The 15,581-nt window shown below is 38.4% G+C and overlaps 3 protein-coding genes across 3 annotated transcripts; 2 read left to right on the forward strand and 1 right to left on the reverse strand.

The window, feature by feature from the left end:
- Positions 1-1,859: 1,859 nt before the first annotated feature.
- Positions 1,860-7,612, reverse strand: LOC140017097 (protein FAR1-RELATED SEQUENCE 5-like). Its single transcript, XM_072071473.1, has 3 exons — positions 5,385-7,612; positions 4,340-4,476; positions 1,860-1,999 (listed from the first exon to the last, which is right to left on the reverse strand). Exons 1-3 carry the CDS (start codon positions 7,610-7,612, stop codon positions 1,860-1,862), a joined length of 2,505 nt encoding a protein of 834 aa, XP_071927574.1.
- Positions 7,613-10,689: 3,077 nt separating this feature from the next.
- Positions 10,690-12,452, forward strand: LOC140004390 (protein neprosin-like). Its single transcript, XM_072055978.1, has 4 exons — positions 10,690-10,777; positions 10,967-11,359; positions 11,907-12,068; positions 12,158-12,452. Exons 1-4 carry the CDS (start codon positions 10,691-10,693, stop codon positions 12,248-12,250), a joined length of 735 nt encoding a protein of 244 aa, XP_071912079.1. The 5' UTR covers position 10,690; the 3' UTR covers positions 12,251-12,452.
- On the forward strand, positions 12,252-12,953 carry LOC140017111 (protein neprosin-like). The gene is made up of 3 exons (XM_072071474.1): positions 12,252-12,257; positions 12,314-12,460; positions 12,570-12,953. Exons 1-3 carry the CDS (start codon positions 12,252-12,254, stop codon positions 12,945-12,947), a joined length of 531 nt encoding a protein of 176 aa, XP_071927575.1. The 3' UTR covers positions 12,948-12,953.
- Positions 12,954-15,581: the final 2,628 nt, after the last annotated feature.

Genomic DNA, 15,581 nt, shown 5'->3' on the forward strand with positions numbered 1-15,581 from the left:
TTGTCTGTCGCACTTGCGGAGCGATGGTGGGACTCAACAAACTCCTTCCACTTGCCTTTCGGAGAGATGACACTGACACCCTTGGACTTCACCTGTATAACCGGTGTTGCAGTGGGCGGCTTGCCCATTCCGTGGGATTACAATGTTAGGGAAAATGCCAATTACATCAAGGAGCAATTGGGTTGGGTGCCAGCTTTTGCTTCTGCCGGTGCCATCAGAGTTACCGATATATTGTCATTCTACAAAGACAAGGCGATTGACGAGAACGACGACGTCCAACTGGCACATCTGACTAGAGTTTTCTTTCTATACATGCTTGGCCGCACTTTACTTAGCAACACGGCCGAAACAATTCACCTGTGCTGTCTGCCTGCGCTGGAGGACGTAGATCGTATAGGGGATTATAATTGGGGAGGGGCGGGGATGGCAACCTTGTACAGATTTATGTCCGCCGTCTCCCGACGCCTGACGAAAAGCCTAGGCGGCTACAGCTTCGTTTGGGAGGTAAGTCCAGAATTGCCTTCACTTTGTGTCAATTCGACATTTTCATGTTCCGTTTCATAAACTTTTCTGGCAGTTAGTGTTCATCTCGAACGGTGGACATAATTTGTACGATCACGTGTAGGTGTGGGCTTACGAAATTCTTCATTTAAGTCCGTATAAACTGAAACAGGACGAGAGGGACGTATTGCCCAGAATGTGGCGATGGCGCTCGTGTAATAGAGCCAACCGACTATCACCGTCTACGGTCGAACATTTTCGCCGCGCAATTGACACCATTAACCCGGAAAACGTTAGTTCCCCTACTTAGAACATCCAATAGTTTCTACCGCCTAAGTGTTAACAGTTGTTATGAATTTGTTCCGCCTGTTGAACAAACCAATGTTACATCGCTTGTTAATTGTGTGTCATAGGTGAACTGGCTGCCCTTCCCTGCAATGGCATTGCCGAGTCGGTATCTCAAATCCAAGGAACTAACTGCAACGAGATTGCTTTTGGATGGCCCCATGGGAAGATTTTACTACCTGGGCGAGAGGGTTATTAGGCAGGTGTATGTGCAAAGCAACCTCCCCATCGGCCATCAGATATGTACAGCACTGATACAATTTCGGGAAACAGGCTACATGATGTGCTTCGTGGACTGCCCATTGCAAGCCTATACCCAGATCCCCCTCCATATGCTACGTATGACGAGTTTGTGCGCAGCAGGCTAATGAAACCAATGACTTCCTCCACGTTGGCACCCAGTGGGAAGGAGTGCGTAATTCATATATGTGACCAGTTGCCACTAAGTGAGGCCACAACACCGTCACTGAAACATCCAATTAATTACCCTCCCTGGTCTGTGTTGTGCATACAAACTGATGGATCACTGGAGCAAGAGGGCATTCACAGAGTTGGTGGCGATGTAATAGGGTTGCCTCTTCCATGTGCTGTTGGTGATGTGGTATGGCATTCTTCGCCCTGTACTTCACCCGCCATTTAATTTGCGCAATTTGTGTAAAATTAATACAGCCATCTGTGTTGTTTCCGCTTAGGTGCCTAGACACTGGTACGAGGACCTGCTTGTTCAGTGCATGTCTTGGCCTGAGAAAGAAAGTCTTAGAAAAAAGTGCAGAAATATTTCGTTTGGCATCCAATGTGTCGGACAACTCACAAGTGGTGGACCAAAGGCTACATCAAATACAGGTAATTTTGGAAAGTGCATTGAAGCTCCAAAAGGGGACAGGGAAACGCTGCCTTCGCGGTGAACTTGGTGGCCGGAAATCCTGTGTTTGTAAGCGTCCGAACACAAGTGCCGGGACGCAGACATTTACGGATGAGCTTGGTAGAGCCAAAGCTCACGAATGTCAGGGAATTCATAATGCCAAAGACTGAGCACCCATGGCCCCAAACCGCAAACAAGGTTGTGTAGCCGGAGGAATGAGTATGCAAACTTGTTGGTAGTGCCCACCAACAAAGCTAAGCTGTGAGCAATCGCCACGTGTGTTGCGTAATTCTGATACAATTTTAAACTTGAACACGGAAAATGTTAACAGTTGACAGATAATTCCCACAACTAATTTATAGTCCTGTTCTTATTTTTCGTCTGTCCCAGATTGTTCTTCACCTACAATTGAAGTTTGCAGTGAAATTAAATATTTACAACAAAACAATTTAAATGGAAGTTGTTGTTATTATAAATCTATCACATTTAATGCATTACATTTTTCGAACTTATTTATATCATGACAGAAAAGCCTTTTGTATGAATGCAACTCCAACACAAGAATATGAGTTCAAGTTTGTGCAAACTAGTTACGTGAAATATTGTACTCCATTGGAAATGTACAAATGGTGTAAAAAAAATTAATCGTTTTCAGCTCTGTTTCGTTACTTTGTGCACAAGACACATTTCCCTTTTTCTTTCACTTCAACAACTTCCTCTGCAAATTTCCGAGACTAAGCTCCTACTGCACATTTTTCCGAGAGTAAACCCCCTCAAAGAAATTATAAATATCTATCTATAATTACATAATATATATAAATACTAATTAACTAATATTTTACACAGTTATAACGTATATAAGATATTAAATTAAATCATTTTGCAACCTTATATGCATAATAATAAACATATTTATTATTATATAAATTATTAATCTTACATACACATATATATTGTAAGGGCTAATTTCAGAAACATCCCCTGAATTAGCTTGTGGAAAAATGGGAAAACGGATGATTTATGGAGAAAAGGCATAAAGAGCTGGTGTTTTAGTGCAGACCTGGAGTACTTTTTTTACCCGATACATAAGTAGGGTTTGAATTCACTGCGCTAGTTAACCAATTTTTCATATATAAACAAATTTACTAAAATTAAAATAGCGTATTTCAAAGTTGCGCTTCTATTTCGAAGTCAACTACTCTTAAACAGCTACTACTTAATTCATATAATGGAACAAACCCGTAAAGAACTGGTATATTATAGCAAACAATTTTTTTTGTTTACTTTAAAATATTTCATTTATATTAAATAATTCAAAAAATGCTAGTTTTCCTTTCGTAAAGATGTTTCTGTAACGGCTTTTGAATTTTATTTGCAAATTTTTATGAAAATTAAATGATTTATAATAAAAGGTTCATACAAAACGTGGTACTTCATTCATGTAATACAGAAAAGCCATAAAGAGTTGGTACTTTATGGGATATTTCCTTTTTAAACTATTTTTTACATATATTACGTAGATAACCTACCATTTTTTTTTTCATAAGAAATTACTGTACCATTTTTTGAATGGCATTTCAAAAACATTTCTAACTGAAACAGCACCCACAATAATGGCACAAAAAAGGTGCCTTACTCCCTAATCCAGCTTTACTTCATGTATTACTCTCACAGTTTGTGTTATTGTTGTTAGGCTTCATTAATCACTGTAGATTCCTTTTTCTCCGACTAAACGGTAATAATAAACCCCAACATCAGTAATAAATCCCAACTTCATACCATATATTTGTAATTTTGGCCTTCATGATGTCAGCTAAGGGACCCAATAACTCAAAGGCAAGGGAGGTCAGTCAAATTTTGACAACTTCAGGGGGTGCCAGTGAAAGTGTCAGAAATCTCAGGGGAGGTTTCTTAAATTATCCCTAATAAATATATTACAAACCACATTGTAATTGATAGTTATTGGCTAATTAAATATATTAGTACAAATGTATTAGTAAAGTTACTCGAACTAATTAATAATTTCTATTAGTAAATATGTATAATTAGTAGTATAATTCATAATATTAATTATATTACATAAATTAATGTACATATATAATACATATAACTAATAATACCATTGTTATTGGTGCACTGAAGAGACGCATAAGCATTGTGAGCAATGAAAATAGATGGGGAGAAACAGAAGTTACTGTTCCTACACATGAATGGAACGATGGGCAAAAGAAAAGGCGTTGGGCCTTACGGTCATTGGTTAGGATAGCAAGGCGAGGAACAAACAGCCCAATCGTAAAAGCAGTTTATAGCAGCAGCGTACGGCACCAGTTTACAAAAGCTGGGCAACTGAAGCTGATTCCCAAGTAGCCACTTCGGAAAACGTCTATCCCACGAAGAGATTTTGCGCAACATACGCTTCCACTTAATTTCGTATTTACAAAAAAAGGAACAAGTTTGGCTCGTCTAATAAACAATTTGTCAACTACTTACTCTCCTATTAACCAAGTGCAGTAGCGGTATTTGCTACAGCAGTGCTTACGACGCAACCTTGACAGTCATGCATCTGGTGATCCTTCTGTGCATGACCCCTTCGGTGGAACTACAATGACTTACCCATCTACACCTAGCAACCTTGAATACTCTTCACCCCACCGATACATAACAAAACACAATCCCTAAAGCCGGTGTTGCTCTGTAACCTGTCTGTCGTCACGGCTGCTACTTCCATGCACAACCATACCATCTCTTTCAACCTCTGCATTTCACACCTAGAAGAATATATAATAGGATTTACACACGCAACAGCAGTGAAATAAGAACAACAAAGCCATTTACCAACAGGTACTGCATCAGTACAATGACTGTTTACTACCTTTCAGTGGCTGTGGTGATAACAGCTTACAATGGCCCATGACACATTCAAACTTACATTATTTACACTTCAATGGTAACGGAATCAAATTTTTTTAAACACTATACCCAGCTTTCCCCGCATTCACGAATACCTTGTAGCCTTCTCATGCTCAAGACAAATTAATGCGAAGGAAAGATACAAACCCTTCCCCTTCTACAATTTCGTACTTGTTTCATGGAAAGACTACTCTTGCACCTCTACTCACCAAAACCTGCCTTATTTATTGCGTAACTGCAAACCGAAGCATCACAACAGTAGTGCCTCATCTTTCTCCTGGACTTCTTTGTTGGCCACCTGTGTCCCTTCCACCGCTACCGAATGGTTGTGGTACAAATGCTTGTCCTCTCCATTCGCCTGAGTCGCTCCAGCCCGTACCAATTTCAAATGATTTTTCCAGCGAGTCATCCAAACAGTTTTTCATATAATCATCATGAACTGCTGTGTTGTACGAATTCTTTTTGTATGGGCATGTTCGTTGGTTGTGGCCTGCCTGCAATCTTCAACCCATATATCACATGTCAAATCATTTGTGACTGCAAGTAATCACGTTAACTGAGCACAATGCTAACATTACACCACTTCAACTTTCTTGCATTGCCAATAACTTTGTATACTTTGTATGCACTTTTAATTATGTGTTTATTTACTACTGTTGTTAATAAGAACGAAAAATACCCACTTCTTCATTATTACCTTCACTGTCCACTTCATGTATTTTATCAATTAACTACTGTATAACTACGTATGCAATTCCGATAGTACCTGCAATGACCACACTTTCTTTTCTTCTTTGCTTCTGCATGCTTGTGATCACCTTTAGACCGGGACACCCTGGGATCTAACAGCCCGAATGTTCTTCTACTTCTATCGTTCCTCACTCTTGAATCCATTGCAAATCCATCTCCCCCATATCCCCTATCAATCCACTTCTCCTTTAGGTCCACAGAATGCTTGTCAAACATCTGTTGCAGGTCATTAAACGCATCATCCATGTAGGAGGCATAGTAACACATAGTATTACAGCTGGACTTTAAAGTGCCATATCTGGCCATTTGTGTCAGCTGTTCGTCTGCAACAAATGCTTTCATTCCATTATTAGTACAGTGAACTCCCTTTGTCCACCGCTTCGAAATGCATGCTTCTGGGATCCTGTTCATTCCTTCTACCACCATCACGCGAAACATGTGAGCACAAGGAATCCCCTTTGACTCGAATTTCATGCAAGAGCAGATTAGCTTCTCCATTGACCTATCATAATCCACCCTCCAACTTATTTCGTGTCCACCATATTTCGAGTAATAATATGTACGACTCCCTCCATCCTCGCTCCAGCCCTCAGAAATTAGAAGTTCTTGCCTGTTCAAATGCTTCCTCACCATGAAGAACACATTCCTTGTAAACACCTCCGCTGCGCTCCCCTCTAATTCGGGCAGGATTGTGGTTAAGACTGGTTTTGTGTTTTCGCTTGTGTGAACTGCTTTGCTCTCAGTATGTCGAAGCCATGCTATTGCCAAATCAAAACTTCTAACGAATTCATATAGTCGCATTTTTTCATTCAAGTACTCATTCAAAAAAGCATTCATTTTCTCACACCTTTGAGTACTTCTCATACCTGCAAAAAAATGACCGCGTAAATAGGCCTCTGCCCATAACCTTCTCCTACGGTACAACTTCTTCACCCACTCATTCTCTACCACCCCACATTCATTAACCAACCTAGCCCACCGATCCTCAAACTCAAGAGTGCTACACTTTCTCGCCATCAGGTTATAGAACCTGTTATTAAACTCCTCGCAGCGAATATTACTCCGTGCATTTCTATGCAAGTGCCACGAACATAGCCTGTGACAAGCATCCGGGAGAAGATTCTTTATGGCTCTTCGTATTGCACTGTCCCCATCTGTCATCACTGCTACTGGCTTTCTACCTTTCATAGCCTCTACAAATGTACTTAGCACCCATTCATATGTTTCAATCCTCTCATCTGATAGCAGTGCACAGCCAAAAATAGTACTGTTCAAATGGTTGTTTACCCCTGCAAGTACAACTAGTGGCTTGCGGTATTTATTTGTTTTGTATGTTGTATCAAACACCAATACATCTCCAAATACACTGAAGTCCGCACGAGATTTAGAATCTGCCCAAAACAACCATGCCAATCTTCCTTCGTTATCTACATGATATTTATAAAAGAACATGTCATCGGCATCCTTCTTCGCTGCCAAGAACCCAAGTGCCCCTTCTGCATCGCCATTAAAAATATCTTTTCTACGTTCCTCGTCCATTCGGTTATACAAATCCTTAATGCAAAATCCCACGTTACTATACCCTCCGGCTTTGATAACAAAATGTTTCATTATCTGGCATATTCTGGCCCCAACCAACTTTAGACTTTTTGCCTGCGCATATTCTGCATCACTCACTTTTCTATGCGACCTAATGTGTTGCACACTTGCCTCTGATGCCAGCGGGTGATTGTGCTCCATAATGAAACGTGTCACCACATACTTTACCGATTCTATGTTATATTTCACGCGAAAGCAAGCCCCACACCCGGTTCTTGTGATTGGTTTTGCTTCTCTTTTCCGGTCTTCATAATTAAACCACTTTTCATTCCTATAACCTTCACAGCAACATACCCATTTTCTAAATCTTGAAATGCCATCTGCATCTCGTTTGGCATTACTTTTACGAATCCCAAATCCGCTTAGTTTCGCATACAAATTATAGAATTCCCCAGCTTCTTCTTCCGTGTCAAATGTTAATTTCATTACGTCATCCATGCCTATTGCACCCACCAATTCATCTGCCTCCTCATCTTCGTGTCCTCCTATTGAACCACCGCTTTCTTCAATGAATGTGTCTCGGTCACACTCAGGTTCTTGGTTAAGGTCAAATGACCTTAACCTGCCGCAAACATCCAACCCCATTTTTCCGTTCTCTGTTTCCTGCACCATGTCATGAGTTTTAAGCGCCCCATCCTGCCCCATAGTTACAACCCCTGTGTGGTTGTTCAATGTTTTTTCTAACCATGGTCGCTTAACATTTTTTTTTCAGCCTCCCCATATGCTTTCGTTTGTAACATAAATACTGCTCGTCTACTAATGGAACAAAACATATATACACGATCATTTCAGTTAACAAACCATACTTTACCTCACAACTTTCACAAAATGCAGACGATAAACATTACTCTAACATTTATATACACAGTTTTTATAAGTGTGGCTGATGCAATTATATCAACCTTTAGCATAAAATACCACTATCGACATGCATTTTCATTAACACCCACAAACTCAACCTCTACTGTGTGTTTCTTTAATTCTTTTCACATAAGCATTCGCAATGCAGTATGGGGGCCATTATCGATATCCACACGGCCATCCAAATCACTCTGTTTTAAGACTTTAGTCCTGTTACAACGTCTTCTTCACGTCTTCACTCATTTCTGCTTAATTTCCTTTACACAATTTAATACAAATTAGAGCACCAACATTTCTTACGTACGTACACAAAGCTCGGTGCACAAACAAACTACGATAATTTCCCGGTTTCGTTTCATCTTTGTTCGAAGACGCAGGGTCTTACACCCCGTATTTCGTATTCCTTATTCCTCTATCATTGCCTCTTACAAGAACTGTAGAAATCACCCTACTAGACGTACTTTACTCGTTATTCTACTCCATTTTTCAAAGTTATGAACAAAAGTACTCACCTTTGATTTCTCTGCTTCTGTTCCACGCCGCTGCAGTCTGTCACCACAGCTTCGGAAGGGCCTTCCTCAGATATATCTACCGTCACCGCCTGCGCCTGAATTTACGCCAGCAGACACCACCTCTTTACCAAATTTTTGCCTTCCATTCCGACCTCGCCACCTGTCTTCAAACACACGCATCACCGCGGGCCCCAACATGGCTGTACTGTTTACGCTTCGTCTTCGGTGTTTTATACAACAGAACCGACACCGGCGTGTTAATTTTTATGCTTTCCGATAAATAATTTTTTATTCAAGGAAATTGGGTTCTCCTGACTGTCTAATGGACGAAAGCCGTAAAGAGCTGGTCGTTTATAAGACAACCGTTTTAACTAAATTTTATCCCATACCCGAACATTTGTATTTAAGGCACGTTGGGTACTCTGTCACTGTAATGGTTGAAAGGCACAAAGAGCTGGTCTTTTACTCACCAACGGGTTTAATTTCATTTTATCCGATAAATCAGTCTGTCTTTATGGCACCTTGGGTATTATGTTGCTGTAATGGAAAAAAGCCAAGGGGAGCTGAAACTTTTAAACTGAGACACCCGTTTGAATATAATAATGGTCCTCAAAATAGATTTAATCTTTAGTTGTAGTGCAGGAAAGCCATAAAGAGTTGGCTCTTTATTCAAAAATGCATTTAAATATGATATTGTGCAATCGCTAACATTTGTATTCAACGAAAATGGGTTATTGCGTTGTTATTATGGACGAAAGAGTTGAAAATTGGGGTTGTTTTAATAAAGTTACGGGTTTATTTTTACTCCTTAGCCCATTATATTCATGTTAATTCCGTTTCACCCCAATGCATTTCCAGCTTGTGCAGTACGCTACATTTCCAATGTCCAAACCGCGGTTATAGGTCATCACTTCCTTTTCTGGAATTATTCCCTTTCGTCGTCCGTACTTGTCAGGTTGCAACGTGGAGGCTTCTTTGCCATATTATTTGCTTTCCACACCTGTCTTCCAACTTCGTGAATACACTACAGAAATTACCGTTGAAAGGATGAAATTTGACTACGAAAGTAAACTCAACTAGATGTTGAAAACTTCCAAGATCAGAAAAACAACGCTTGCTGAAAGATGAGAAGATATAGCATCCGGAAACTGTTAGACGGGAGGAACTCGGTCTTATAATTGTTTGAGGCATTTTTTTTTTTTGGTATTAAAAGGGACTATATATTGAAAAAAAACTTAAGTTATATGGAGGAAAGGCGTTTGAGGACAAAAAGAAATGCCTCTTGAACTAAAATTATGTATGATTTCTCTTCTCTACACATCTAATTTCAACTCTTTTTTTTCCCTCTCTTCTGGAAGTTCCATCTTGACTTGAGTTCTTGATTAATTTTTGGTTACTTTTTCCGTAGTTATTGTTCTTGAATATATTCTTCTTGTTAGCCGCAATTGGTGGTAATATGAAAACCAAGTGATAGTGCATTCTCTTTCGATATTTGTTCATGAAAAAACAAGAAAGTTTGTCGCCTAATAATGGTAACAAGGAAAAGAAAGATTATATGAATATATGGCCATTTACAATCCATATTAAAGTCGTACCTTCGTCTAGTAGTTTTGGGGTCTAGGGTTGAAGAGATCCGAAAAATTATTGATAGGGGGAAACACCACGAGAGAATCTATCAAAGAGTCCAATAGTTTTGGGGTCCAGGATTGAAGAGGTCTGAAGAATTATTCATAGGGGAAAGAGCCCAATATGTAAGTTAGAAACCCAACTCTAACCCAAAACCTTAAACCATTAGGTCTCGGACCCTTACTTATATATTAATCGTTCTTTCTCTATTTTTACTCAATGCAATCCCACCTTATCACCTAAGATCAACTCTTCTTCCAAATATGGACCCACTCTTCTTCAACATCCAAACTGGATTTTTGGACCTCCCTTGGCTCCATCTCAAACCAATATGTAAGTTAGGAACCCAATTTGATAGGGGAAAATATCACGAGAGAGTCTACCAAAGAGTCCAATACGTAAGTTAGGAACCCAAGTCTGACCCAAAAACTTAAACCATTAGGTCTCGGGCTCTTATTTACATATTAATCGCTCTTTCTCTATCTTTCGGACCAATGTGGGACTAACCCTTTACTCATGAATCTAACAAATTATGAGTCAATTGACTTGGGAGGTTTCGTTTAATAAACCAGTAGAATTCCACGAACGATACTTTAAAAGCTTATAAATTCACCTAGTAATGAAATCAAATACATACCACCAACCTGTGAATCAATTTTGCATTGGAAGTTTTAGAAGTGAGAAGAAAATGAAGCTATTTTATTTCTTCATTTTATTATCCATGATGAATTTACGTGATGCCTCAAGCAAGAAGACTCAGGTCAGGAAAACGTTGAGCAGTTCAAAGAAGATCCCTGTCAAGTCCATCAAGGTTATTCCTTCTTCGCTCACTTTAATATTCATGGTGCCTGTGTTCATGTTCTTGTGTACATCTACGTACTTGTTTTTCTATGTCTTGTTCTAATTTCTTACATAACAAATTGAAATATTTAAGTGCGCTGTCCACATTTTTAGGACTCACGTACATGACTAACTGATGCATGATTGTTTTAAATGGCAGAGCCCTGATGGTGATATTATTGATTGTATCAACATTTATCATCAACCAGCGTTTGATCATCCTTTGCTAAAAAATCATACCATTTTGGTGAGCCTTTCTATCCCACCCAAAAGCAAGACAAGGGAAAAATCTCTACAAGTAAAAATTTTATGTATTTTTTGCACGTTGCAGATGAGGCCTAGTTTGCAGCCTCGGAAAGGACCAATTGGTGGAGGTGAACTATTCCAATCCAATGCTCATGGCCAAGAGGATAAAAAACCAATTGCTCAGTTATGGCAGTTGGGTGGGAGATGCCCTGAAGGAATTATTCCTGTTAGAAGAAACCAGAAAGCAAGATATGCAAAGAAGAAGCACAGAAACTTTCCCCAGCTCGCTGACTTTTCCAATCACGAGGTACCATAAACAATTGGAAATTTGTTGTGTACCATAAACAATACGACTCTTGTAGAATTTTTTTTTAATGTGTTGATATGCACCGTTGTCGGAAGGATGACCTATTCCGTGTCACGTAGTCGTACACCATGCCATCAAAGGGTAGAACCACCGTCGTGCGTTTCACGACTCACTAGTTAGCCATGAGAACGATCATCGTACATTTCTTAACGTTGTCAGCGGAGTATCATGCACTGGCGGTTAGAACCAACGGAGAATCGTTGGTAGGCCGTTTTTTAGCGAAGGCAAGAGAGCTACTACGTGCGACGGCTGTGACAGAGTCACTCGAAACATCTACTCATACTATATTTTTGCTAGAATTTTGTAGCAACACACGCCTGCATGTTTACATAGGTTTAATACTTGGTGTCTGCTAATTTTCCTTTGGAGTATTATATATCAAAATTCCTTTAACAGGAAGGAAATTTTTTAGTTTGTTTAAATCTCTCTCATTTTTAGCTTATTAATTTTATGGATTTCTCATTTCCTTTTTTCTTCAATTCTTTAGCATGCATATGCATATGTCCAAAGTAACAAGTATTTGGGAGCAAAGGCAACAATAAACCTTTGGCAACCCCAAGTTCAGGGCAGTGGTGAATTTAGCTTGGCTCAAATATGGGTTCTTGCAGGTGCTAATTCAGATCTGAACAGCGTTGAAGCTGGTTGGATGGTACTTCTTCCCTATAATAAATACATCTGGCCATGCATGTGTCTTGAACTTTATTGTCTACTTATTTCGTTTGTTAATATATACAATAGGTATTTCCAAGTCACTTTGGAGATAGCAACACAAGACTTTTCACTTACTGGACTGTAAGTCACAAAATATTATCAACCCTAATGCTAATATAATATGTTTGCCTGAATCTAAATTTTTATCATTATGTATGTATCAAAATTTGGTAATACTAACAGAGAGATGGTTATCAAACCACTGGCTGCTACAACTTGGACTGCCCTGGCTTTGTTCATACCAGTAATTCAATTGCATTAGATGTTGCCCTTTCACCAGTTTCTACCTATCATGGTGCTCAACATGAAATCATCCTACAAATCTTTAAGGTAATGACAGCCAGAATTGATTAAGATCCCAGCATATTATGTACAACATAGCCCTAATTTTTTTCTGGGATTTGAAAAACTCATAATATAGTGGTATAATTTTGTTTAGGACCCAAAGCAAAATGTGTGGTGGCTACAACACGGGAATGACGATGTAATTGGTTATTGGCCTGCTTCCTTATTTACAGACCTAGCAGACAGTGCTTCACTAATTGAATGGGGTGGAGAGATAATAAATAATGCTCAAGATGGGCAACACACCACAACTCAAATGGGCAGTGGCCATTTTGCTGAAGAACAAGCTGGAGGGGCAAGTTACTTCAAGAATCTTCAAGTAGTTGATCAATCCAACACCTTAGTCCCTCCTGGTGATATCACTACCGTAGCTGAGAAGCCGAATTGCTACAACATAGTATCTGGAAAGAGTGATGATGCCGGAGATTACTTTTACTTTGGTGGACCAGGAAGAAATCCTAATTGTCCATGACCAAAAGATGCAGAAATCTTGATATGCGAGAGGCAGAATCTTGTTATGCATTTGATCATCTGAATACAGAAATTGATTACATTTCTTTAGGCATTAAATCAAATTGTAGAAGGCAAACAATGCCAAAGCAATACACATATTCAGAAGCAAGAAAAATCAAACTGTACTACTCTATTATCATCATAATATTTACTGTATGCCTGAATAAATAACCTTCTTATTCTCAAGCTCCTCCTTCTCTTTCCATGTCATATACGCCTAAGACGTAAAATGAAACCAAATAGCATCCATGATGAAATGATAGAGACTGGGGAAATGAGAGTTACCAATGGAGAACTAGATTGTTTCCTTTATTAATTTTTGGTACTCAATGGCTCGGTATCCCTGATTATCCAATATGGTTCAAGGAATTTTATTCAAACTGAACCATCACATCCTGTCATCAAGTCTTAGTGAGGAGGTGTTGTCCTTCAAAAACTAATAACCCCATGCAGATGTTCTTTCTTCTGGACTCAAAAATCGAATGTGATAAAATAAATTTCTAAGTTGTTCAGTTTTTGTTGGATTAACCATTTTTTTTTTCTCCACTTCCCGTCATATGATAATTCGATTTTTCTACTTGCAAATAAACTTTTTATATTTGTCGAGAGATTGTTGGAGCAAATATGGCCAGTAACATGTACATGAAGGATCCATTGCTGTCAAATTGAAAATTTCTTCCTTAAAGAGAAAAATGATTCGTTATAACCAAAATCTTTTTTTTTTCCACATCTTTACAGGGGAATGAATAAACGAATTGTTTAAGTTCCATGTATAGTAACTCAAATTGGTTAAGTAACTTTAAGCTGCGCAGATGAAGATGAATAAACGAATGAACAAGGATGATATCTGGCAAAAAGTTCCATTGAAGTATTATTCATTGTCTCTAAAGGTGCAAAGAACATAGTTCAATGGCAACACGGTATACCTATGCAATTGAAATGCATACCTAATTAGAGATTAAAAATCTTCTTTTACATTACATCAAGTCAAAGATACGTAATTGAAATAGGAGGCAAAACTCGAGACATGAAAGTAGAATATAAAATGTCTCCCCCTAGTGAGGAAAATAATAAATACCAAATTATACATTCTTTGATGAAATTACTACAAATGAACAGCAGTCCAACGGATTAAGTTATCAATTCAAAATATATCCCATTGTCGTTTGCAGAAATAGGAAAAAACATTTGACAATAAATTTTTTTCGTTGTTCACTTTTGTAATAGTAAATTTACATCCCTTATAAAATTAGGTCAATAAAAGTTGGTTCCAACATAGATTTTTGACCATTTTTTTATTTTAAATGCATGATAGGGTATTATTTGTTAGCAATTTTATTACTAATTTTTCCTTTTATTCCTGCCAAATATTGTTTTAATTATTAATATTTACTTATATTTGGTATTTGTATTTAATTTCAGAGAATGGAGCAGAAAACTACAAAAAAAAAAAAAGAACTTATTCCATAAGTTGGAGACTTCAAAAAAATCTCCATCGACCTGGCCCACAAGGAGAGAACAAAACTAATTTCCTACCTTTGTGCTGATAAGGAGAACTCATACGAGAAGTCCTACTATCAATAGAACACAATAAGCAATTCGGCAGGCCCCACCTCTTTGTATCTTTTTTCTCTTAGTCGGCTGGCTTTTCTTCTAGAGTTGGACTCTCAATTTCTGCGGGGACCACGGGACTAGATAGCATTAGTCATCTTTGGCTTTAAAAAAGAAACGGACGTACAGAGAACTCTTATCAAGAGTTTTTAGCTTAGCTTTTAGCAGAGTTTTAGTTTGATTCTTTCTTGGTTCCTTTGATGGCCTGGACCTCAATTAAATTACGTGGAGATTTTCTCATGAGGCGTGGCTAAGTTCATCTAGTCGAAGGTCAATTTGAGAACTTGGTTCCGAACATCTGGGAGATCTAATTATTTTACTTATTTCTTTTATTTATTGGTATTTGTGCATTTTCTGATTTAATTGCTTATGCTTGTTATGTTATTTGAATGTCAAGGGCCCGATATTCGAATTAACTTAATGATCTAATGCCAAATTAATTGATTGAATCCGTAATTGTTCAATTGATTAATACCAGTGACGACTAGCGTGATTGGTTTCATGTTAGGGAAATGTATGATCTAACTTAAACAAACCCTCGTAGCGTGTTTGTTGGTTAGGGTTGGGCTTTTCTAATTATTAATGCAATCGAGTAATTAAATCCTATGGTCGTACCTAGGGTTATTTTTTGGTTAGGGAAATAGTTAACGGTCGTACCTTAACTATCAAGAAATTAAGGAAAGACTGGTTGTTCATCGCGTGTATGACAACTATAACCAATCTATTAATGAATAATTGAATTACCTTTGCATCGATGATCAGTTACATGAACCGTGTCTGAAAAGTTGTACCTTTGGCTAGAGTCATATTGGTTATTGAGTAGTAGGCTCGACGACCTGTTGCCAGGGACTGGTGCCTGACTAATTTGTTTCTTTTTGAGTACATCTTGATTTTTTTTCTTTCTCTTATTTTTTTTATATAGTTTATGGCTGCTAACATTCCGTATTTTGATGATAGACTGGACTTTATTCCTGAATGGGGT

Source organism: Coffea arabica, chromosome 1e (genome assembly GCF_036785885.1).
Source record: "Coffea arabica cultivar ET-39 chromosome 1e, Coffea Arabica ET-39 HiFi, whole genome shotgun sequence".
Taxonomy (NCBI): Eukaryota; Viridiplantae; Streptophyta; class Magnoliopsida; order Gentianales; family Rubiaceae; genus Coffea; species Coffea arabica.